The 25,924-nt window shown below is 47.9% G+C and overlaps 1 protein-coding gene across 7 annotated transcripts in view; it reads left to right on the forward strand.

Moving 5' to 3' along the window:
- The window catches only part of ZDHHC14 (zDHHC palmitoyltransferase 14), a 294,720-nt gene extending 270,107 nt beyond the window's left edge, over positions 1 to 24,613 (forward strand). For 5 of the 7 annotated variants that reach the window (XM_035297030.3, XM_035297035.3, XM_035297036.3 and 2 more), the window contains one exon: positions 22,633 to 24,613. In XM_035297030.3, the coding sequence (XP_035152921.1) occupies positions 22,633 to 23,031 (399 nt within the window). In that variant the 3' untranslated portion in view covers positions 23,032 to 24,613. The remainder of the gene's footprint in view (positions 1 to 22,632) is intronic. The other 2 variants (XM_035297033.3, XM_035297034.3) reach the window with 1 other exon arrangement.
- The last annotated feature ends 1,311 nt before the right edge of the window (positions 24,614 to 25,924 follow it).

Here is a 25,924-nt window from a genome sequence, read left to right on the forward strand (position 1 = left end):
AGGAAGCGTGTGGCTGCTGAGTTCAGTGTGCTTGCTCACGGATGTGCAGGGGAAGTCCACACACGTGATCCCTCTACTGCTGAGGCACATGGATGGAAGCCCCTTATACAGGAGCAGGCTGTTGTTTGAGGGATCAGGCGCACATCCCAGGCAGGGCTAGGCTGGTGATATTCTGTTTCCCTTTCCGTCCCTTGGTACCCATCTGTACTGACCCCTCTTCCGTATTGACCCCTCTTCCGCTTCTTTAAGTGTGCAAAGAATGGTGCTGCCAGTTCTCCCTGCTTCCATCCAAAGTCTGGGATTAGCCCTGCGCACCTTAGTACAAGTGATCAGACCAGGTGTTCGTCCACTCGCAGCAAAACGGAGCAGGGCCTCTCCAGGGAGCGTGCAGGTGTCATGCTTTCTTCAACCGGTGGATACAGTTTGCTTCCCATATGCAGGTTTCCAGCGTGCAGGTTGGAGATCTGGGGAAGGAGGCAGGAGTCGCTCATGGACACCAGAAATCCCAGCCTGGCCTGGTCCTGACCATCATTGTCTTAAGATCCCCTAGGTGTCTGGAAGGCAATGGCCTCCCTTTATTTGGAACAGATCTCCTTACAGTTAGAAGTTCCATGTTCCTGCAGAGGTCTCTGTCTGTGATCCTGCGCTGTGTGCTCTTTCTATGGTGAATCCCCACTCCGGAGCATCCATGACAGGTCAGAGACCTGACTTTCAGGTAGACAGGACGTGGCCAGCAGCCCACAGCACCTTGCTTCTGGGTGCAAAGAACTGCAAGGTGAAGTTGGCAGGCTCAGGACCATCTCTAATAGCTCAGGGCCAAGGGAGGCTGTTTCATCCCACACTGACCTGAGTGGCTGTGTTCACAACTGTGGGAACTAGGCTCAGCCTCCAGCAGAGGTGGCTGGGATTTACGTGTTGGCAGTGGTGGTATCTTGTTTGTGTTGTTTTGCTCTGCTTTGCGAATAAAGTATTTTCTCTTTTTTTTGAGAGACAGAGTCATGCTCTGTCACCTAGGCTGGAGTGCAGTGGCACAATCTCGGCTCACTGCAACTTCTGCCTTCCAGGTTCAAGTGACTCCCCAGCCTCAGCCTCCTGAGTAGCTGGGACTACAAGTGCACACCACCATGCCCAGCTAATTTTTGTGTTTTTAGTAGAGACAGGGTTCTCCATGTTAACCAGGTTGGTGTCGAACTCCGGACCTCAGGGGATCCACCTGCCTCGGCCTCCCGGAGGGCTGGGATGACAGGTGCCTTGAACCAGTGCCTGGCGCGTTTTCCTTCAAAGCAAGTATATCGACTTGAAGGCCCTTGCCTCTCACTCTGTAAGGGATTGGGGAAACAGCTTGTTTGGTCAGAACTCACACACTCAGGGAGATTTTAAGGGTCACTCCCCCATATTTTTCAGAAGAGTAAACTGAGAACAGAGGGAGGAAGAGAAAGGGGGTCACATTCATGGAGACCAGCTGTGTTCAGAGCACATGGTGGTCAGCACCTCATTTAACCCTAAAGCAACAGTAGGAAAAGGAGACACTTGTCCCCACCATTTTAAGTAGGAGAGATTCATCATCTGTCTACCCAAGGGCACAAAGACACTGATTTGTGGGTTCAGAACTAGCCTGGTGACTCCAGTGCCCATGTTCACTTCGTATACCACATGCCCTCAAGTGCAGGGGCATTAAAGACCAGGAGACCTGTGCTCTGAGACCTTCTTGACGATTCTCAGGTGCACAAGGAGTGCCCCGTGAGGACAGAGCTCACCAGGATTCTGGCCACATATGATCATGTCTCTGATGTGTGTGTCTACACACAATCACCTCTCATTCAATCAGCAACTCTACCTGGGTTCCCTCTGTGTACTGAGGACCGGAGTAGGAGCTGCAGATACAAGGTGTGTGGAGTACAGCTCATCTGCCTTTTTTTTTTTAACTGATAAAATTTTTATTTCACTTTTGAACTTTTCCTGATTATTCTGTGTAAGGTGAAACTAGAACTGTTTAAAAGACAGTTTTAAAACTAACTGTTTAAAAGGTGTCAGCAGTCAGGGCACCACGTGAGCAGATACATGAAGGAAGCATGAAGAACCTTCTGTAGAATTCAACACTAACGGCAACCGTCCTTATCAAAACCATGGACTTAACGTTCATCCTACCCTGTGACCCCCATAGTACTGGGCTCGCCAAGTTCTGCACGGTGCTCATCTCACCAAGCTCTACACTTTCTTCAGATTAAGAAAATTAACAAAGGCTGTGTAAAGGTGCTCTCATCAGGAAGCCACTTCAGGTCAAGTCCAGATGGGACATAGTTCATCAATTCAGCAAACAGTTATTGAGCACCTCCCCTGGGCCTCTGTGATAGAGAAGGTAGGGTTGATGACGGAAGTGGGGAGGTCATTTTACTCCAGATGGCAAATCGGATTCCCCTCTGGAGTCCATTCATTCTACACCTGCACCAGGACTGTGGTCAAGCACACACATCGTGATGTGGCAGAAATGCTGGGCACATTTGCCGATTCCTCTAAGAGTCACCTTCCAGCTAACCAGTACCCCTGAAGCACCGGGCTGTGACTTTAAGGGTTGTTGGAAGAGGACCCTGCACAGGTTAGGAAAGAGGACACTGCCACAGTGCAGCCGTTGCCTGTTTGTCACCCCTTATCACTCAATTCAGTGTAAGGCTACTTATTTTATTTATTTATTTTTGAAACAGCATCTCACTCTGTCACCCAGGCTGGAGTGCAGTGGCGTGATCTCTACTCACTGTAATCTTCACCTCCCGGGTTCAAGCGATTCTCCTGTCTCAGCTTCCCGAATAGCTAGTATTACAGGTGTGTGCCACCACGCCCAGCTAGTTTTTGTATTTTTTAGTAGTGACAGGGTTTCACCATGTTGGCCAGGCTGGTCTTGAGCTCCTGGCCTCAAGTGATCCAACAGCCTCTGCCTCCCAAAGTGCCAGGATTATAGGCATGAGCCACCGTGTCCAGCCGATAAGGCTACTTTTTAAGGCATCTGTTCATCTGGGGGCTTGAGCACCGTGTCTGGAAGCTTGAAAATGACAGAAATTACCAAGGCTCCTTGCCCTCCTGTTCTGCACTGTGACTGAAGATGAGACAGTCTAAACACCCTGGGAAAGAGCTGCATGCAGCATCACCAGGCCACTGAGCACCAAGCAGATCAGGACGAGCTCTGGACTCGGCAGCAGAGTCTCTTCAGTGCCGGCCTTGGTCTGATGGCATGCAGAATCATGGCAGGATTGAGTGAGGACCTGCAGCCCTGGTCACCTACCCAGGCTGACAGTGTACTCTCTGCCATGCATGCCTGAGGGTAGGTGGCTCTGCATCCCCTGCCATCCATACACACAAAAGGCAGAGAGCATCATTTTTTTTTTTTTGAGACAGGGTGTTACTTTGTCACCTAGGCTGAAGTGCAGTGGTGCGATCTCAGCTTACTGCAACCTCCGCCTCCTGGTCTCAAGGTGAACCTCCCACCTCAGCCTCCTGAATAGCTGGGACCATGGGCATGTGCTACCATACCTGGCTAATTTTTGTAGAGACAGTTTTGCCACGTTGCCCAGGCTGGTCTCGAACTCCTGACCTCAGGCGATGCACCTGCCTCAGCCTCCCAAAGTGTTGGGATTACAGATGTAAGCCACCGCACTCAGCCATTCGTTTCTTTACTCAGGCATGCACAGATTTTTCCAGAGAGCTTCTAGGGGAAGGCTTGAAAGTGCTGTTGGGTGTACAGAAATGAACAAGGCTCGCATGCACCTGGGAGCTGTATGGTACAAAAACACTTCAGCGACACAGCCCTGACGAATCCATGCCTATATGTCTAGGCTAAGACACATGACATGTGCATGAAATTTCAGGATCAAGATCTTTCCTTAAAGCCCATGGACACCATGGTAAAGAAGCCCTCCATCAGGGAGTACCATGGTCTACCTTCCTCCCTAACGGAGACAAAACTACAAAAAACCTAAACATCCTGGGAGTCAGGCGCATGTGAGCACTACTCTGGATTTTGTAATAGCACAGAATTTGTGTGTGCGCGTGTGTGTGCGCGTGTGTGTGTGTTTGCGCACATGCACATGCTATTAGCTGGGTGCAGTGGCTCACACCTGTAATCCCATCATTTTGGGAGGCAGAGGTGAGTGGATCAGGAGATCAGGCGTTCACAACCAGCAAAAAAAAAAACAAGTTAGCCTTACATTGAATTGAGTGATAAAGGGCCTCCGGAGTAGCTGGGATTACAGGCACCTGCCACCAGACCCAGCTAATTTTTATATTTTTAGTAGAGACAGGGTTCCACCCTGTTGGCCAGGCTGGTCTCACACTCCTGACCTCATGATCCACCCACCTCGGCTTCCCAAAGTGCTGGGATTACAGGCATGAGCCACTGCACCTGGTCAATGGCACAGAACTGTATAGTCAAGTCCCTGAAGCAGGATGTTCCAGTCCGTGAAAAAAGCTGTACAGAGACATCTCTTCCACATGGGAAATGCTTTTGAGTCAGCCAGCAGGCTTTAGGATGCCTTTTATCCCCATCCTGAAGAGGAAAATTGGAAATGGGATTCACTGTGCAGAGACCAGGCTGCTGCCACTTACTAGATGCATAACCTTGACGACTTAATTAACCTCTCTCTGCCTCAGTGTTTTCATCTATAAAATGGGAACACTGATATTCTTACCTTGTAGGGTTTCTGTGAGGATTAGGTTAAGACATATACAGCACTTAAAACCTTGCCTAGCACAAAAGAAGTACTATTTAAGTGTCAGCTATTATTATTATTGTCTCCCTGAGATCCATGAGTGGCAAGATGAGCGAGCTCCACTGTACCCTCTCAGAGCAACCAGCAAACAATAGAGACGGCTGGTGTGAGGGAAAGAGCCCAGGATGGGAACCAGGGAACCAGCGCTCCCATTCTGGCTCTTGCCAGTTAGTTCCCTGACCCTTAGCAGGCTACTCTTGCCTCACTGGTCCTCAATTTTCCTCATCTGCAAAATAGGAGCTGGGATTAACTAGCTAAAGTCCCCTTCCAGCTGTGAGCCCTTTGTGAGTCTCCAACCCTTGCAGCTCCACCAGGAGATTAGGAGGGCAGAGGCAACATCTCAGTCCACACGTGCAGGCAAGAGCTCTCCAGCCCCCAGAGAGAGGTAAACACTGTGACTGTCAGCTCCTCCTCTCCTCCCACCCACCCTGAACAACAGCTCTGAAACTGACTAAGCCCACACTTGACACAGGACTCAGGGTGTGCTGCGGGGCTGCGCCGCGGCCTGGCCATTATATCCGAACTTCCCCTGAGAGGAGGAGCATGTGTAGCTCTTCTCATTTGTCTCCTATTTCTTGCATTTATGGGATAAAGCCCACTTGGCCGTGGTGTGTAATTCTTTTTATATGTTGCTAAATTCAGTTTGCAGTATTTTGTTAAGGATTTTCTGTCTATTTTAAGATAATTGTAGTTTTCTTGTGAAGTCTTTGTCTGGTGCTGGTATCAGGGGGTAATACTGGCTTCACAGAAGGAGCTGAGAAGTGCTTCTTACTATTCTGTCTTTTGAAAAGTTTGGGAAGAACTGGTGTTCATTCATCTTTAAAGATTTGCAACAATTTGCCAGGAAAGCCATTTGGTCTTGAACTTTCTCCATGGGTATTTTATTGATTATTAATTCACTCTACTTCTTATAGGTCTATTCAGATTTTTAATTTTTTTCCGTGGGTCAGTTTCAGTAGTGTGTGTCTTTCTAGGAGTTTATCTATTTCATCTAAGTTACCTAATTTGTTGCATTGTCTCATCTGTCAATATTGTCTTATTATGAAAATAGATGAAAGGAGGAAAGCTTAAGGACTGAAAAAGTTAAAACAAATTGAAAATGAGAATAACTTGTAAAACTGGAGGGGAAGAGAAGAAACAGTCAGACCTCAGTGAGAGTCAAGAAGCTCTTGGAGTAAGCCCTGAAGAGGAGAAATTGGTATTTTGTATGTTTTAAATATTCTGTGAAATGCACATGGCAGCTGAGAAGGGGGGAGAACCACTATCAGAGTGAGTTCCAGCGTGGGTTCCGGCCCAGCACTGTTTCTTTGCTTTCTCCCGCTCTAAGTAATGTTAGGGCCATGAGAAATACACATACCAATTAATTTCCAGGAATTGTCAAAACACAGACAAATGAACTGAAATATTTCAAGACTGACAACAAAACAAATCCTCTGGGGCCACGGTAGCATTCTTCTTTGATTTTCTTAGGCTGCCTGTAACAGACATCCCAAGTAACAAAGACCATCACAGACTGAGCCAGCGCATCACCACCAGCCATGCCTGGCCAAAAGGGTCCCAGAGCCCTTCCGTTTTCTGGCGTCTGATGCAGTGATAGACACCCAGGGCACTCACCCTCTGTGCCTTGGAAAGCCTGCATGATCGCTAAGACCAAGTGGTCTGGCAACTTGCCAAGCAATCCATCATCTTCCTTTTTACTTATTTATTTACTGATTTATATGTAGTTAGATCTCACAATCAATAAAAAATTTCTTGTGTTCCAATCCCCGACTAGAAGGATGTGAAAACAAATACACAAATCCTTTAGTGTTGAATTAGTCAGAATCGCAAGCTAAACTTCAAGCTATTCTAAGAGTGGCTCCAAGTTGATTTTCTCTAGAACCATACTTCGGTCAGATGGGTCTCTGCTGAGGTTCAGCGCTCTAGAATGGGAAGAGCATTGCTAATATTGTGCCCCAGAGTCCCTGGTCCTGGTTTCAGGTTTAGGACTCGGGAGGAGTCCTGGTTCTGTTCAGTCTTTTTTTGCACTCTGTAAACAGTTTAAACCCTGAAAAAAATTTTTTTTCTGGTGTGTAAATGTTTCAGATTAGACAGAAACCAGGGATTCCGTCCACCACTGTTTTGGAGTGGCCACGGAGTCCAAGGGGGTGCCCCAGTCAGGGCTGAGCCCCTCTACGTTAGGCAAAAGGACAGGACCAGGGACTCCGGACACCCGGAGTCCAAAAGCAGACAGCCAGAAGCCTACGGGACCGGGAACTCTAGACCCAAGATTAAAGACAGAAAAAAAACCCAGAACCAGGACTCTCCCAGAGTCCAAAACCCAACACCAGAGAAACCAGAATCAGGGCTCTTCTAGAATCCAGAACAGAACCAGGACTCTTTCCAGAGCCCAGAACAGAACCAGGACTCCTCCCAAGTCCTGAACCTGGAACCAGGACTAGGGACTCTGGGACACCCAGAGCCCAAGGTCACAGGAATCACCGCAGTCAGTTCCAGCATCCCGGTAATTGGATGATGCCTGTAACTTCCAGGAATAAGCAGGCCTGGCCTGACTTACCTTCTCTGCGGAGCAGGACCAGGGGACTCTGAAGAATAATTTGGCGGAGTGCACCGAGAGTCGATTTGCTCTCCTCCGGCAAGGGGTGGTCTATGGGGTCCTGGAACATCTCAGGGGGCACCTCCCCTATAGTCCACTTCCCAGCTCGAGGGAGCCCGGAACAAGCGCAGTCTGCACCCAGTGGCAAACGAAATGATACTATCTCACTGGGGCCTCCAAATGTTGTAACCAAGTGAGTTAGAAGGAAACGCTATGCTCTGAGTTCAAATTATGAGTCCCTTTATTCAGCCAGCGACTGAGAGTCAGCTAAGGCTCAAAATCTCTCGGCCCCAAGGAAGGGGCCTGATTTCCCTTTCTACCTTGATTTAGGTAGGGGAGCAGGCAGCCTAGCTGAAGTGGAATTGTACAGAAGCAGAACAGGCAAGTTAGTAGGAGGAGGCTGGTAACCAGGGGGCAGGATTGTTGGTTGCTAAGGGTATTTCCATACAATCACTAAGGGGTGTAGCCGGGAACTTTCCATACAATCAATCACCATGGAGGGTATTCACAATAGCAGATAGACTTGCCAAGCAGGATGGTTACAGTGTGAACAACTTTGACCCAGTAATGCACCTGAGGGGGCCGCAGCAGGGAGGGAGAGGCTCTAGAGAGCGTGTCAGGTTTGCAGCTAAGATGGAGTCAGATAGGCTAACCCAGGTTAGGTTATTACACTATTATTGCAAGAATTACCTCACTTAATCCCCATAACAACCTGCAAGATAGCCTCGTTTTACAAAGGATGAAACTGAGACTTGAATATGTTGAGTAACTTGCTCACAGTCACACAGCTAGGGATGCAAGCCTGTGTGCTTTCTTTTTTTCTTTTTCTCTGAGACGGAGTCTCACTCTGGTCTCGTAGGCTGGAGTGCAATGGCACAATCTCAGCTCACTGCAACCTCGGCCTTCTGAGTTCAATCAATTCTCCTGCCTCAGCCTCCTGAGTAGCTGGGATTACAGGCATGTACAAACACACCAGGCTAATTTTTGTATTTTTAGTAGAGACAGGGTTTCACCATGTTGGCCAAGCTGGTCTCAAAATCCTGACCTCAGGTGATCCACCTGCCTCAGCCTCCCAAAGTGCCAGGATTACAGGTGTAAGCCACCACACCCGGCCTTGGGTGCTTTCTCTGTCTTATTTCCATTTGAAAAGCCCTCAAGTTGGAACCAGGTGACCCTTTTCAGGCCTGGCCCTATGTCTGGAGCCAAGGGATAATTTATTACAATCTGTTGCTCCTCAGCCCAGGACACTCATCAGAATCACAGTGCTGATCTCTGCATCCAGTTAAGTCAGAATCCCAGGGTGAGCGGCAAGGCCTCCGTAGTGCCATGGGCCTGAAGATGACTTTAATTGGCAGCCAGCTTTGAGAACCGTCAACATAGCCTTCAAATTCTCTTGCTCTCTCCAAAAGTTTCGGTTAAATGGAATGATTTGGGGCCATTATTTGCTTTGGTACAAAGAAGTTTCTTTTATCTTGAAAAACCTTAGGTCAGTTTCATTTAATGAACACATGGTCTATTCAGAGAAATGGGTATGTGGAGGGTTTGAACAGAATGTGCTAAAATGTGAGAGTCTGCTGGGGTCGGGGGGAGCTTTGGCAAAGAGCACTTAGGTTTCAGGCAAAGCTTCCTGGAGGAGTCAACCTCTGAGAATTTGCCACCCAAAGGTAGAGGGATGTTTCCAGCAAACAGAGGGCAGGCATGCACAGGGCGAAGGCTCCTGGTGTTTCAACAGGAGGCGCAAGTTGGGGGGAAGCTGACTTAGGCATGCGGAATGTGGGTGCCCATGGATACCTGGGGCGCTGAGGAGAGGCCCAGCACGTGGGTGGATGGAATGCTCAGGGAAGGTTTGCTTCCCCATGTTGACGGAGAAATGGTATGGTTGGTAGAAAATCACCTTGAAACAATGGAGATATGAATCTGTTTTGTCAGTTATCCTAGAAGAATGTCACTCCGGCATTTCTGAGATACTAATCCAATTTCATCTTACACGCTGGAAGATTATTTTTCAAAATCAGCATTCATTACATTTTCCATTCTGTATGCCCACCTCTGCCAGCTCTGTCCCCACCAATTCAAGTCAAGTTTCTTGATCTAATTGGACACCAGTAAGAACAATAGAATAAGATAATCCTGAAAGATAATGGAAGGAGAAGCTTTGCAAGTACTTCAAGTACACAGCGGGGTGTGGCAGAGAACAGCGGTGGGGTCAGAGCACCTGGGCTGGCTCTGACCTTTGCCGGCCCTGACACTTTGGGCCTGGGTGATCTTGGGCAAGGGACTTAATCCCAAGAGCCTTAAATTCCTAAACTAAAATGAAAAAAGCAGTACCAGTGTTCACCTCCCTGGCCTGCGGTGAGGATTCCCTGAGATTGTTTCCTCTTCCTGTCACCAGTTTATGACCTAATAAACTGGAGGTGCTTTTATTTGTTTTGCTTTTTAGAAACGGAATCTCGCTCTGTCGCCTAGGCTGGAGTGCAGTGGTACAGTCTTGGCTCACTGCCACCTCCACCTCCTGTGTTCAAGCGATTTTCTTTCCTCAGCCTCCCAGGTAGCTAGACTGCAGGCATGCACCACCATTTTTTATTGGAAAAGCATAAGCCAGCACCCCAAACCAGAACCCTTTGCATGGAGTGAGGAAGGAGTTATTGTTCCCAGACATGGGCACACCGGATTGCAAATTAATAAAGACAGATAGTTGTATTTACATAGAGCTTTGCAATTTACAGAGCACTGAAAAATACATTTTCTAACTTAACCCTTTATTTTACTTTATTTTTATTTTTTGAGACAGAGTCTCACTCTGTCACCTAGGCTGGAGTGCAGTAGCACGATCTCTACTCACTGCACTCTTGACCTCCCCGGTTCAAGTGAATCTCTGCTTCAGCCCCCCGGGTAGCTGGGATTGCAGGCGCATGCCACCATGCCTGGCTAATTTTTTGTATTTTTAGTAAAGACAGGGTTTCACCATGTTGGTCAGATTGGTCTTGAACTCCTGACCTCAAGCACTCTGCCCGCCTTGGCCTCCCAAAATGCTGGGATTACAGGTGTGAGTCCCGTGCCCAGCCTGGAGGTGGTTTATAAATGTTCGGTTGAATGTATATGCAAATTCCCCTCGAAGGAGCTTGTTCACGGGAGATTCTTAACACATACTAATGTGTTCCAACTTCTTTTCCTCATTCCTTCCATCCTCCCAATTTTGCCACATCTCCAAAAACCTCTACCCTGAATGTGGAACTAGGAGCTAAAGGGAAGGAGTTCTCTTTGATGTAGTGACATGCCATGGTTTCATGAAGTTACGGCCGTGGCTGGATGAAATTAATCTGGGAGCCAAGAGGCGGACACCACCGTCATTCTAGCCATCAGACACTGTAGCCAAGTGCCTGTGCACTTTTCCAGGAACTATAAAACATTTTAAGACCTGGAAAAGAAATTGCAAGCTCTAAAACATGAAAAGAAAACTGTAAAATCAAAATTGATAAATATTTAATGTCTGTGAGACACATGAATATGTTAACTTCATTAATTGTTAAATTTCGCACTCATGAAAATTTTATGACAGTTTAGAAATGATTTGTAGGTTGGGTTTTTCCTACTTCATAAGAATCCCCAAGCACACATATGATTACACAGAAATCATTACCAATTACAAAGTCAGTTGCTCACAGATGGATAAATTTAAAAGTCTAATTGGCTTGGAGCCCCATGCCCTCCCCACAGTGCCTTTGCAACTGAAGTTGCTTCTGGGAGAAGTCCTTTTGGTTTCAAGGCTCCAACCCACTGTTGGAGTGCCCCAAGTGCCATGAGAACATCTGCAGGAGACGATGAGATGTGTTCTGTGTGGCCCCACAGGTCACATCTAGGACCAGAGGGTGGGCCTGGGATTCACATCCTACTCTATCCAAGAGGGAAAGGCCCAGCACACAGAGCTCTTAGCAGACAGGAGTCCCTACCCAGAGATCTCAGACTTGGGACAGGAAGCATCTCCTGGCAATGTTGGACAGAGGACTTCAGCATTGGTGGCAAGGGCCAAACATCGACCTTCAGGCCCCCATCCAGTGGAGGTCCCATCCAGCAGCCTCTGCTCTGTATCAGGGCTTTGAGCCCACTGTGTCTAATCAACAGGCCACTATCACCACCAGATAACGTTCCACCCCACCGTACATTCAGGGGCCATTCAGGCACCTGGCAAACAGGCCTTCCTGTTGCTTCAGTTGTTCCTCACTTGCCTACAGTGTCTGATGGCTAGAATGACCGTGGTGTCCGCCTCTTGGCTCACAGATTAATTTCATTCAACCACAGCCGTAACTTCATGAAACCATGGCATGTCACTACATCAGAGAGAACTCCTTCCCTCTAGCTCCTAGTTCCACATTCAGGGTGGAGGTTTTTGGAGATGTGGCAAAATTGGAGGATGGAAGGAATGAGGAAAAGAAGTTGGAACAAATTAATATGTGTGAAGAACCTCCTGTGAACGAGCTCCAGTGAGGGGAGTTTGTACATACATTCAGCCGTGGGCTTCTGTGGTGCCAGGACCATGCCCACAGGGCTGTGGAAAGAGCGCAGGCAGGGCTGGAGCTAAGTGGAACCTGAGGCTCAGTGCTCTTTCCCGACTCCCCTCTTTGCAGTTCAGCCACCTTCACAACAACGCAGGGCTCACCACTCCCCAGACTATACATGTGGACATACCACATGCTGTTCCAAGCCTTCCACGTACATAACTTCTGCTGACCCTCACAGCACCCTCTGAGGCTGCTACTAATACTACCTCCATTTTATAGATGAACAAAACTGGAGCAAGGAGAGTGTAAGCACGTTTTTCTAACAAAAACGTCCTAATTTGCCCCCTGGGTCCATGCTTTTAACCCTGCTATGCCCCTCAATAAAGAAACATCTACAAGGGCTGACTGTGTGGAAAGTGATTTTCAACCACACTCTTTCAGTCCCCACAACCCATTACCCTTACCTGCAGTCCCCTGTGAAAACCTGCGCCTAGGAAGTGATCCGTCATCACTCACTTATACAGACCAGTCTAGCAGAGGTCAGGCAAAAGATGTGTCCATGGGGAAACATATCAGTATCCAGGTGAATTACTGACCTGGCCCACGAGTGATCTCTGCTGTTACACTGCTCAGAGTTGGTGCCATTACTTTGGGTCTGAAAGTCAGTGTTTTCATCCGGTTGGGATGCGTCTGGCCCTTCGCTTTCTTTTTTTTTTTTTCTGCCTGAATCCATTTTCCTTCCTCCTGGAGCTCCAGTGAGAGACATGTTAGACCACCTGACATTGGCTCAGAGGGCAGGACCCTGAGACTCTGCTTTTTCCTTCAGCATCTCTCTCAGCTCTTCAGACTGGATAGTTTCTTTGGATCTGTCTTCATGTTCACTGACTCTGCTGCCATATCCAATCTACTGCTAACCTTATCCAGGTCATTTTTCATTTTGCTTATTGTACTTTTTACTTACAGAATTTTGATTTGGTTCCATTCTGTTTTCCCATTTCTTTATGTATCTATTAACATTTTATTGAATACAGGACATTTTAGATATATGGTGTAGAGACTGGATTTTGTTATCTTACGCCAAAGAGTGTTGCTCCTATTATAGCAAGAAGCTCAGTTACCGGCTAGTCACCTTGCACTTGTGTGGGCTTGAATTCCATTTTGTTAGTACAGATCTGTGGAAAGTCCAAAGTGGTTTCCAGACTAATTTGTTGGAACTCAACCTCCAAATTCTGTCTTCTCTGAAGATTGTTTGGTTTCCAGATTGTTAGGACGGGCCTAGGGTCTCACTTTAGGGCACGATTCTTACTCCTAAGGCACAGCCTTTCTAATGTCTTAGGGGTCCCAGAGACATTAATAATATGCTGGAGGTGTTAATGACATCAGTGTCCCTAATGCCCTACTTTTCTCCACCTCTAGTATCTCTGTTTCTCTTTCAAACCCATCGCAGCTGCTGTCCTACAAGCTTTGGGGCGGGGGAGTCTCACCCTGCCCATCCACAGCACAGCCCTTCGCTACAGACTTGTGAGGAGCCCCCTCTAGCACTTCTGGTCCTTCCTCTGAACAGCATCCTCTTCTCCAGTTTCCTGACCTGCAGATCCAGACACTTTGGCTGTCTCCCACTCTGATCTCCGCTTTCTCTATGGCCAAACCATGACGGTCTGCTCAGGCTCCAGCCGTGCAGTGGTTGGGGAACTCTCCCCAGGAGAAGAACTGGTTGGTTGTGGGGCTTAGCTCGTGAGTTTCCCTCAAGGATTACAGTCTTGCATTATCTGTCATGCGCTACTGGAAACCATTTGCCTCCTGTCCTTTGGCCAGTTTCATACACTCCCTTATATACAGAGTGAATGTTGGTCCAGTATCAGTTCTCCGTCATTCCTGGGAGTAGAAGCTTTGTCTCAATAGTTAGAGGACATGCTGCCACATGTTCCACACATGGGTGGTTTGCTACCCGCTCTGCCAGCATTAACACTGAATTCGCCTTGGGGTCTGACTACTCTGGCCTAAAGCCACTTCCAGTGCTTACTTTGAAGGAGGAGGCTCTGGAGACAGATTCAGCATCAGACTCAGCATGTTCATTTGCAGAAGAGAGAAAAGCTGGAGGGAAAGAGGTTTGGTCAAATGTTTGCCTGCCACTTTGGGAGGCCGAGGTGGGCAGTTCACCAGGTCAAGAGATCGAGAACATCCTGGCCAACATGGTGAAACCCTGTCTCTACTAAAAAAATACAAAAATTAGCTGGGCATGGTGGCGCGCGCCTGTAGTCCCAGCTACTTGGGAGACTGAGGCAGGAGAATTGCTTGAACCCGGGAGGCGGAAGTTACAGTCAGCCGAGGTCGCGCCACTGCACTCCAGCCTGGCACCTGGTGCCTGGCGACAGAGCGAGACTCTGTCTCAAAAAACAAATTTTCTTTTGCCTGCCATTTTATTTTAGGACCAGTATCTAGAGAAGAAAGGTATTTCTTGAATTATAGAAAAGGTGCTTCTACAGAAATATGCAGCATTTTAGAAATTAGAGATAAAGGCTTTATAATTTTATGTCTAGATAAACACCCTGATATGGCAGGTCAAAAAATTAGATAACTATTGATAGATAGCTGGCATCAAAGTACCTACCGAGGTCTTATTTATTATCTCAAATATGGGAAAATTCAGTGGTAGTGTATCTTCTCACACAAGTTGGGGAGGCGGTGGTTATTCAGTGCCTATGAGATTTTTCCCCGTTATAAATTCTCAAGGAAGAAAATGTTAGAGAAGTTACAATGTGACATCTAAAGCAATAAGATGATGCATGTGACCTCAAGTATTTCTTGCCATCCGAACTCCTATGAAATTCCAGGGAGCCATACTGGAAGCATATGCACATCACCCAGAGCCAGCTGAGGACCACATTTTCAATACTCCTGCTTCCCTCATTGCTGGCTCTTATTATTAGCTAGCACTGAAGATCTGTATAGGACAATGTCTGTGCATGGCATACTGACGACATCCAGTGAGGGTCCACTTCTTAGTGTGCACGCCTCATTTGATTGTCAAATAATTTAACTGCTGATAGCACTGGTGCCGTCGTTTATGCTTATGTCTGGCACTTGTTGCTACCAAAGTCCTTTGGGATTGCATTAAATACAAAGATAGTAACATGGGACATAATTGCTGTAATTTTTTTAGAAAATTATTTACTATATTTACTTAACCTAATATTTTAAATCCTCCAATCCATTATCAAAACAAGATGAAACCAGCAGTTGCATGATTTATTAACTAGTATTGCAGAAGAACTCTCCCTGTAGAATCTGAAAAATCAAATATGTAGGAAAAAAATAACTTAGGCAAACGCAAATGATAATGTTAAATAAAAGAATACCTTTGGGAGGCCGAGACGGGTGGATCACGAGGTTGAGCGATGGAGACCATTCTGGTCAACATGGTGAAACCCCGTCTCTACTAAAAATACAAAAAATTAGCTGGGCATGGTGGTGAGTGTCTGTAGTCCCAGCTACTCGGGAGGCTGAGGCAGGAGAATTGCCTGAACCCAGGAGGCAGAGGTTGCGGTGAGCCGAGATCGCGCCATTGCACTCCAGCCTGGGTAACAAGAGCGAAACTCCATCTCAAAAAAAATAAATAAAATAAATAAAAGAATACAGAAAAGCTCTCCTCCCAAGCTGCACCTGCATTTTAGGTGGACTTTAGAAGCTTGTGGTGTGTCTATAACTGTAAATGAGCATTCATAAGACCCCAGAACAGAGCCTCACAGCCAAGCAGAAATAAATGATGCCTACCTCTAAGACTTCTGACAGAACTGGAGCAAAAGTGATAAACAATTTCACTGATTCTTAATTTGTATACAGACCGTCCAGAAAATTCCTAGGTTTCGCTTTTAGTAGCATCTGTACACTCGGTTTTTTTCAGACAAGAAGTCAGCTAGGGGGTAAAACACGATATATTCCATCGTGAGCAATTTTATTTGAGAATCTGCAGAAACAAGTAAATGATCTCTATGGTGTTTTTAAATTGTAACATTAAGTGCTAATGTGTGTGACATCCAGACATCTGAAGCCATAAACTTCTTTGCAAGTTAAATGCCGACACTTCATTTGGGCAGTAAATCAGCTGTCACAGTGAGTTATTGCAATAACAGCAAAAGCTCCAGCACTCCAGATAGTGGGATTGTTAGACTGCAGCAGAAAGGTCTTTTCATAGACACTCTTACAAGAAATGAAGCTTTTATTCTATTAGTATCCAGCATTCAACCAATTTTTTACCTTAAAGTGGTAATGTCTTATATGATTTAACCTAATATTTGATAAATATAAACTTTCAAAAGGTTGTTTTGAAATAAAAACATGAGTATCTCAATGTGCTGTTCAGAGAAGATGGACCGTCACTGTCAGAGATCTAAGCAGTAGGCTGTCTAGGGTTATGTAAGTGGTTGGACCGATTCAAACATACCCAGCCGCTTCTTGGTGATAGCCGGAATGTATGCACAGCCATCAAATGATAAGAGGAGAAAGCAAGCAGTGACGTCTCCCTCTACTGGCAGAAACCAGGAAGGTTCGGTGGTGGAGGGAAAAAGCTTCAAAGAGAAGAGAGGTAGAAAGGAAGAGACAAAGAAAAAAAGAAGAAGATGGAAAAGAGGGACGTGGAAGGGAAATCAATGGGAAAAAAGGATAGAGGGGAAGAGAGTAGGTGAGGCCAGACAGCAAGAAAGTTAAATAGAAAAGTAAACAAGAAATGGGCAAATAAGAATTAGAGGTAAAGGTTAAAAAAAAAGGAGAAGCATAAGAATCTTTTTCATGGTCATCTCCACAGTAACCCTGAAAATACTGGCCATTTCCCCCATGACTTTCTCAATAGGAATCACAGCCATAAAGGTTTACGAACCTGTCGTCCTCGGAATTCTGGCAGAGTAGAAAATTAGGAAAAGCTCTTTAAAAAAAATCAGATATCCCTGAGTCATTTGATATCTGAGTTTTTTCCAAGAAGCATATGTTCAAAACAGACGATTTTGAGAGCCTTTAATAGAATTGAATGTTCTAGTCAGGAGCGTCCCTGCGCTGCCCTTGGCTGGAATCTGACAAAATTCTGCTCTGTCCACAGCAGTGCCATCTCCTGAGCCAATGGGAGATTTAGATGGGCAACACCCTGCGGAACAGAGCTGGTCCTGGTGTGCCCACACGGGGATTTGCCTTCTAAATGGAAATCAGCTTGAATGTGGCAAAGTGTCTTCAAAGCTGTGAGCCACACGCAAGACTTAAACACTTAGGTGGGTGGTGCCAGTCCCATGCCCCCTACTAGCACCCCACAGGAAAGCTGGGGAGGACACTGAGAGTAGTTCATTGTTAATATGAAAGCAGTCCCTCTATCAGGGGAAACAGCCAGAGCTAGACTTGGAGACACAGTCATCTTTTAAGATGTTTAAGCAAATCTATGTAGAAGAGGTGTTTATCATCAGATAAGTCAGGGTTGCAAATAGTCATCTGGAAAACATTTCTGAGTGACTTCTATATGGATTTTTTTTTTAATTAAATTACTTACAGGCTGGGCATGGTGGCTCACACCTGTAATCCCAGCACTTCGGGAGGCCAAGGCGGGCAGATCACTTAAGTCAGGAGTTCAAGATCAGCCTGGCCAACATAGTGAAACCCCATCTCTGCTAAAAAAAAAAAAAAAAAAAAAAAAAAACATACAAAAATTAGCCAGATGTGGTGGTGCACTCCTGTAATCCCAGCTACTCGGGAGGCTGAGGTAGGAGAATTGCTTGAACCCAGGAAGCAGAGGCTGCAGTGAGCTGAGATCACACCACTGCACTCCAGCCTGGGCAAGAGTGAGACTCCGTCTCAAAAAAAGCACAAACAAACAAAAAATTAAACAGCTTCAGCTAAACGGTTTCTTTCACAAATATTATTTCACACCTTCTTAAAGTTCTTAAGCTTTACCCTTGACAAACTCCAGAGCATTTCCAACAAGGCCCTGGCCGGCAAGGCCGAGAGAATTTGTGTCACAGTTCTTCTTTATTTATTTATTTTTGAGACAGAGTTTTGCTCTTGTTGCCCAGGCTGGAGTGCAACGGCACAATCTCAGCTCACTGCAACCTCCGCCTCCCGAGTTCAAGCAATTCTCCTGCCTCAGCCTCCTGAGTAGCTGGAAGTGTAGGCACTTGCCACTACGCCCAGCTAATTTTTGTATTTTTAGTAGAGATGGGGTTTCACCATCTTAGCCAGGCTGGTCTTGAACTCCTGACTTCATGATCCACCCACCTCGGCCTCCCAAAGTGCTGGGATTACAGGTGTGAACCGCCACGCCTGGCCCTTGTCACAGTTCTTTTCGAGTCATAAGGTTGACATGGTAAAGCACCAGTAGGAATGTGCTGGAGTGGGCCAGGTTTGGAGCAGGGGCCATGCCATGGGAGACCGTCTTTAAGAAAAAGCAACAATATGCAGAGAATGAGGCCTTGGAAAGAGGCCTGCCTAAGTAAAGAAGCCTGAAGCATCATTAGCTTCCCAGTAAAGCCACCTCTAGAGCTGTTATCTTTAAGTTAGCAAAGGGATGTCTGCAAATGGAAATCTCCGAACATGCACCCAACTCTGCATCAACCCCGACAGGGAACACAAGCTCTTAGGAGCTCAACCGACCACTGCGACAGCCACCTTATCCAAGAAGGTTCTTATGGGTGGGCAGGAGCTCTTTGCAGGCTTAGGTGGCAGAGAGGTGATCAGGGGAGAAGAAAAGGGCCAGCAGCTAACGGGGTAGTGCAAAGTAAAAGAATGGATAAGGGGCAGCGGGGAAGACAGAGAGTGGAGGAGGGCCCACCTTTCCCGAGAAAGGAAGAGTGAAGACACAGAAAGGGTTGAGGAGAGCCCACCTGTCCCCAGAGAGGGAGGGTGAGACAGACAGAGAGAGTGGAGAGGAGCCCGCCTCTGCCCTCAGGCTCCTACTGTGCAACTTTGACCATGGCCTCCAGCTCCACCCTCGAGCATATTTTTCTGTGAGTCTGTGAGAGTTCATCAGAAGTACTTGGGCTGATCCCTAAAATAGAATTTGCCAATTAGTCTTCAGTGGAAAAGGCTTTCTTCAGGTCAATAGAGACAAGAAAATCTAATTTGCAATTTCCTTGTTCCTTAGAGCCCGGGGGAACTGTGTGGACAGAAAGCATTAGGATGAGTGAGGGCTCCAGAGGGGAAGCTGGAGAACAAGATGCCTTGACCCAGCAAGGGCGGGCTGAGCCGGGCTCACTCCCAGTCCTGGCCTGCTGGAGGCTGTGCCGAGTTACAGGAAATGGGAATGCTGCAGCGGCTCAGCAGCCTCTGTCAGTGAGAATATGAAGCAGTGATGTTCAGAAAACGTTCTTTGCAAAGCACCGCCTGGTATAGTTTCCAGAAGATGAATGTTTAATCAGCGAAGCTGCTCTGCCCCCACCTCTGCCCTGCCAAGATTGAGCCCATGTCCTGAGCGGAGCTGACAGCATTGGAGAGTGCCCGAAGCTTCCACAGGCCACAGCTGTCTGCAGCCTGACAGCCTCGCTGCTCAGTAGCCCCCACCAGAAGGGACCTGCACCCTGAGCTGAAATTCCCCACAAAAGCAGAGAAAGCTACTCTGTTGCCCACCTGACAGCTTGGAGATGCACCGCTGGGGCGCAAATGATTTTGGTGATGAGTGGAAAAATGAAAACATAAAGGATTATTAACGCTTCACAGTCAGCCCCTTCCAAGTATTTTCTTTCTTTTTATTTATTTAGAGACAGGGTCTCGCTCTGTCGCCCGGACTGGAGTACAGTGGCACAATCTCGGCTCACTGGAACCTCTGCCTCCTGGACTCAAGTGATTCTCCTGTCTCAGCCTCCTGGGAAGCTGGGAGTACATTCATGTCTACTGCTACCACCACGCCCAGCTAAATTTTGCAATTTTTTAGTGATAGGGTTTTGCCATTTTGCCCAGGGTGGTATCGAACTCCTGAGCTCAGGTGATCCTGCCTGCTTCAGCCTCCCAAAGTGCTAGGATTATAGGCATGAGCCACTGCACCCAGCTCCACTTCCAAGTAGTTTCTAATGCCCTTTCCTCTCCTCCGAATAACCCCACTCCCCCCAACCCCAACCCCCGCCTCACTTTGGCACCCTTCTCTCCCAAGCCGTCCCCAGCTTCTCAGTGCCATGCAGTTCCACTGCCCGGGATGAAGCCACAGAGGAGCAAGGACCTTCTGTGAGCCTTCCTTGCCCTCTTCACAGCTCCACTATGAGCTTTCCTCTTGCCTAGGACCAAAGTCTTTGAGCATCTGAAACCTGCAGATTTCCTGAAGACTGCAGCCCCTCATCCTTCTCTTCTAGGCTAGAGGGTGGCTCAGGGATGGCCTGCTTACTACTTGTCATTTTAGAAAGAAACTCAGGGGCTGGGAAGGAAATGTGCACTGCCTGAAATAAGCACCTTAGGATCCGCAGCTTGGGTTGCGCTTCCTCCCTCCCCTCAAGGCTGCATTGTGCACCTTGGCTCTGCACCGCTCTGCAGGGGCATGAGCAATGGCAGTTCTGGGCGCATCTCTTAACGGGAAGAGGTTGGAGCACCTAAATCACAAAGGCATTGGTGAGCAGTTCTTCAGTAACTCTAGCTCTCTGATAAAGTGAAGGAGATAAAAAAGCTGAATGACATTTATTAAGCTGTGTCAAATGTGTAATAGTGGAAAGGGGTCTGTCCCAGCCTCAAATCCCTTACTTTCATCTGTAAGGTCTCGATAGAGCTGCCCAACCTATCTGAGCCCCACAGTCTTCATTTGTGAAGAAGGGAAGCATGCTTGTTCTAAGAACTTCTGCAGAAGTGGAGTGACGTACCCAGCCTATAGCTTGCACGCAGAGTCCCAGTTTGCTCACCTAATATCCATGCCTGTTCCTCCTCCTTCCCAGCAAAACACTTCTCCTGAATCTCACTGAGAAGGTGCTGCACAGGCTTGAGTGGAAGATTTCCAAGTCCTGTTAAGGCTCTTCTAGCTGTTTTGAAATTTGCCCATAGTTCAAGGAGAGGATTTGTGGAGGTATCAGGGGTGCCCGTGATTTCGCATAGGCTGGAAATGTGCTTACCCTATTTTCTTTTCTTTTTTGAGATGGAGTCTCACTCTGTGGCCAGGCTGGATGCAGTGACGATATCTCAGCTCACTGAAACCTCTGACTCCCGGGTTCAAGTGATTCTCCTGCCGCAGCCTCCCGAGTAGCTGGGATTACAGGCGTGCGCCACCACGCCCAGCTAATTTTTGTATTTTTAATAGAGATGGGGTTTCACCATGTTGGCCAGGATGGTCTCGATCTCCTCACCTCATGATCCGCCTGCCTTGGCCTCCCAAAGTGCTGGGATTACAGGCTTGAGCCACTCCGCCCGGTCCCTGTGTTTACAGTTTTCTTTGCCCAGTGAGCGGAGGGAAACAAAGGACACGAGGCAGATGTCATGTGGCTTAAGAAGGCGTGGAAGCACAGGAAGCGTCTTCCCGCACGCGGGCGTTCTCAGACCACGGAGGCTTTGGGAACAGCTCTTGAGACTGTTGGAAAGTAGCAGTGGGGAATTCTAGGCTTTTCCCAAACAGTCTGATCAGACCTTCAGGGGCTTCTGTCACCCATGTACTTTTCCCTCCTTGTTTGGTGGCAAAATAGACATTGCATATTTGCCACTTTAACCATTTGTGAGTATAAGTTCAGTGGTCTTAAGTCCATTGGTGTTGTTCTGCCACCACCACCCATCTCCAGGGCTTCTTCCTCTTCCCCCGATGAACCTCCACATGCCCTAACACCAGCTCCCTCTCCCTCTCCCTCTCACCCCCCCGCCCTGGCAGCCACCATTCCACCTTTTCTCCAAGACCCTGACTCCTCCAGGGGCCTCATAGCAGTGGAATCACAGTTATTCATCTTTTTGTGGCTGGCTTGTTTCACTTAGCATGCTGTCCTCCAGGTCCACCCGTCTCGGGGATGTGTCCGAAAGCACCCCTTCTTAAGGCTGCATCACTAACATTGTGTGTCTACACCGCACTGTGTCCCTGCAGTCATCCATCTGTGGACACTTGAGTTGCTTTTTTTTTTTTTTTTTTTGAGACGGAGTTTCGCTCTTGTTACCCAGGCTGGAGTGCAATGGCGCGATCTCGGCTCACCGCAACCTCTGCCTCCTGGGTTCAGGCAATTCTCCTGCCTCAGCCTCCTGAGTAGCTGGGATTACAGGCACGCGCCACCGTGCCCAGCTAATTTTTTGCATTTTTAGTAGAGACGGGGTTTCACCAAATTGACCAGGATGGTCTCGATCTCTTCACCTCGTGATCCACCCGCCTCGGCCTCCCAAAGTGCTGGGATTACAGGCTTGAGCCCACTTGAGTTGCTTTTTACATTGCTATGAACATGTGTGTACAAGCCCCTGTATTTTTTTAAAACAATATGGTTTGAAAAATGGTTTTCAGCATACACCGATTGCTATAAGTGGCCTGTGACTCTCTCCAAGATAGTTTTAAAAAATTATGTCCTTTAAATTGGGAACCAAGGCCTTTCACCGGCTTCATGACCTGCAGTTGCATGTTATGCCCAGGGGCACCCGTGATGACTTCGTTTGAGCAGAGGCAACTGCAGCGCCCGGCACTGGGTGTCTCTCCCAATGTACTTGGGCAACTGTGCGTGCTCCCTGCCTGGCTGACTGAGGTGTCACTAATGGTTTCTCTCTTCTCGCACCCTGCCCTCCCTGCCTGTGCCCTGTCCCTGTCCCTGTCCCTCCTCCCCACCCACCCCTCCTCTCCGCTTTCTTTTTGCTGGCGCCTCCCGCTCTCCAGTGCGACCAAGACCAGTGCATTCAGAGCACCAAATTCGTTTTGCAGGCCGCGGCCACGCCCCTGCTGCAGAGCGAGCCTAGCCTCACCAGCGATGAGCTGCACCTGTCCGGGAAGCCCGGCCTGGGCACGCCCTGCGCCAGCCTCACTCTGGGCCCGCCCACACCGCCCGCCTCCATGCCCAACCTAACCGAGGCCGCGCTCGCAGACGTGATACCCCGGAAAGACGAGCACATGGGCCACCAGTTCCTGACACCCGATGAGGCGCCCTCACCCCCCAGACTGCTGGCGGCGGGCAGTCCCCTGGCGCACAGCCGCACCATGCACGTGCTGGGCCTGGCCAGCCAGGACTCCCTGCACGAGGACTCCGTGCGCGGCCTGGTGAAGCTCAGTTCCGTGTGACCCGCGTGGCCGTGGGCCGGAGGGCACCAGAGGCTCCTCCACGAGCAGCAGGAGTGAGCAGAGGGTTGTGCCCCACGGCGACTTTCCCAGCTACTGCCATGGTGGAGATGACGGCTCCAGGTCTGGGATACAGAGACCACTTAGAATGGCACAGGGTGGCCGGCCTCGGATGCTGAGGGCCTCGTTTCATTTGAACTTGCTTCCCCAACCTGAGTGCTTTGACAACAATGAAAACAGAGGCTGCTTTCTTATGATGGGCCTGGGGACGGGGACCCTCCAGGGGTGGAATTGGAGTGCACCTGCCGCCCTTGTGACAGACACATGGAAGGCTTCTGACGCTTATGGCCTGACTGCAATTGCACTTACGTGTTATGCTACTAATATTTGAAACAGACATGCCATTCCAAAATTTGTTAATTAAAAACAAAAACCCTAAAGGGAAAAGCCGAGCAGGTGTGGATCTGCATGCCACGCTGCCGTCTGTGTTAAGTGGTGTTGCTGTTCCAAGGAAGTGCTGCTTCCGCTTTTTAATTTTGTGAATTTTTTAGTGCTGTTTTGTTGGAAGACAGTGCAACGAACTGAGACTCATGGATAGTGTCATCGCTCAGCTTACTGGGCTGAGGCGTCTGTGGAGAGGGGGCACCGGGGCTGCAGAGGGCGGCTGGGGTCCATCGTGTCGGCGGTCATTTCACCTGCTTGGCCACCCGATGAGTTCTTGTGTTGAGGTGTTGTGTGAGGCCCCAGCACGGTCTTCACCACCACGTGTGATGAAACTTCCCGTGGACAGCCAATAAAATCACATCCTCTGTTATTTTGGATCTGCGTAGTTATCCTTAATAACATAAATGAAAACAAAATCGTCCAGATGGGGAGAGCTTTTCTTGAAATATCCCTAGTGAGGAATGGTCACTGAACAAGCAAATCTTTGAACTAGGAGATATTTATAGGATGATTTCTTAGATAAAAGGCGAGCTTTCCATCATTTTTTTTTTTTCTTTAATTATCTCTTTTTGACACCATCTTAGTGGAATTGGCTCTAGGTTTGCTGTTTGCCTCGAAGCAGTTCATCGGAAGTAGGTGGGGGGAGGGGACACATAGGGTGAAGGGGTTCTGTTGGGTGTCTTCTGGGCTTCCTTCTGTGTTAATGTGTCTGAATCCCAGAAACGCACCTTAGGTCCTTGTAAAGGTACCAGAAAATGAGGAGGAGAAACTGGCTTACAGTTTGGGCTGCAATCATGTAGGTTGTCATCCTTCTCTAGACACTAATCAGAATGAAATTAAGAAAATGACCACTTTGTTCACTTGCATTGATCACCTAGAAGGGAAGGAACTGGCTCTGGACTTAGGGAGTGTGTCACTATGGAGGCAGCCGCAGGGGACACGCACCTCCTCTCCCGACTCCTTTCCAGATGATAAATCTAACTGCTAAGGTTACTCAAGTTCAAAGCCATGCCCTTGCTCCTTACAACCATATGAAAGACAAGGCACATTGACCATTGATACAAGAATCCCCAAATGGTTTGCATTTATGGAAAAAGCCTATTTCTCCTGAGAAAGAGTTGCCATTTTATATAAAAGAAAAGGAAAGAAGATAGGAAAAAGAGAAGCACCCGTTTTATTTGGAATGAAGGTAATTCACGCTGAAAGGCCTGCAGAGTTCTTGCCATGTGGTATCTTCGAGCCATCTTTATTTTTCACACTGCATGCATGTATAGAAAATGGAATAGGTCCATTCTGTGTAGCCATTTTCAATTTTCTGGACTATGTAACTACTTGTACCTGCCTGCAATTTGTAATTAATGGGGCAGTGCCCTCCTTACAACTCACAGGTGTCCTCCTTGCCCACGCTACCTGTGAGCCCAAAGTGGTAGCCCCATAAAGGAGCTTCCACAACTTCCCAAACCATCTCTGCTCCTTGCCCGCTTCCACCTGCGCCCCAGAGGCCCCAGGAAGGAGTTGGCCCTGATGAGAAGGGTGCTCCATGGGTGACCACAAATCCGGCTCAGCCCTCATTCTGGTCCCACGTGTGGCCCAGTCCATTCCCAGCTCCTTCCCCTGGAAGGCAAGGCCATGATCTTCAGAGGCTCCCGCTTCTAACATTTCCTTTCAGTGGGTGCTGCTCTCCTGTGACCAGCCCTTCTTCCCATCTCATTAGGAAAAAATCCCAGAAGCCAGGATCACGACTCACTTGTCTTCACATAATGGATGTTTACTTAATATTTATTATCAATTTCCCCACCTCCACCCCTGTCCCTGGTACACACTTGGCTTCATTTATCCAATAGGGAATTGGGAATTGTAGTGCAATGAATCAAGGCTTTTTCAGGGTCAAGAGGGAGATTAACTTGAATGGGCCAATTTGCTAGATAATTAATGTCTTAAAAACCAAAACCAGAGAGAAGGCCACGGTCTGTCCTCTGTGGCTTGAAAAAGTAATCCAGCGTCAGAGGAATAAGCGATGATGCCCCCAGGGGTGACCACTTCTCTGGGCAGGAGGGATGGTCGGAGGGGCGGCTCACCCGGTGAGGCAATGACTCTGCATTTCCCGCAAACATATATGTGACATGTACATAAATATATATACTTATGTTTATAAATGAATGGTTCCAGCTAGCTGTGGCTGAGAAGACTTTGTTGTTTCTAAATTCTTTTAGTGTGTTCGCGATTAATTACTTGCTAGCTATAAAAAGTAAAATAAATATTTTACCATGCTATTAAAGCGTGGGCCATTATCAAACACACACAAACACGCACTCATTCTGCTGTTTAAAAATCCATTTGCGTTCATTCTCCCAGGAGTGCCCGGGGGACCAGGCTTCCCGGCATGTGAAGGCTGAACTAAGCCTGAGTGCCCTGGTCCCCAGCAGGCAGGAGACACTGCTGGAAGGTGGCA

Source organism: Callithrix jacchus, chromosome 4 (genome assembly GCF_049354715.1).
Source record: "Callithrix jacchus isolate 240 chromosome 4, calJac240_pri, whole genome shotgun sequence".
NCBI classification, from domain to species: domain Eukaryota; kingdom Metazoa; phylum Chordata; class Mammalia; order Primates; family Cebidae; genus Callithrix; species Callithrix jacchus.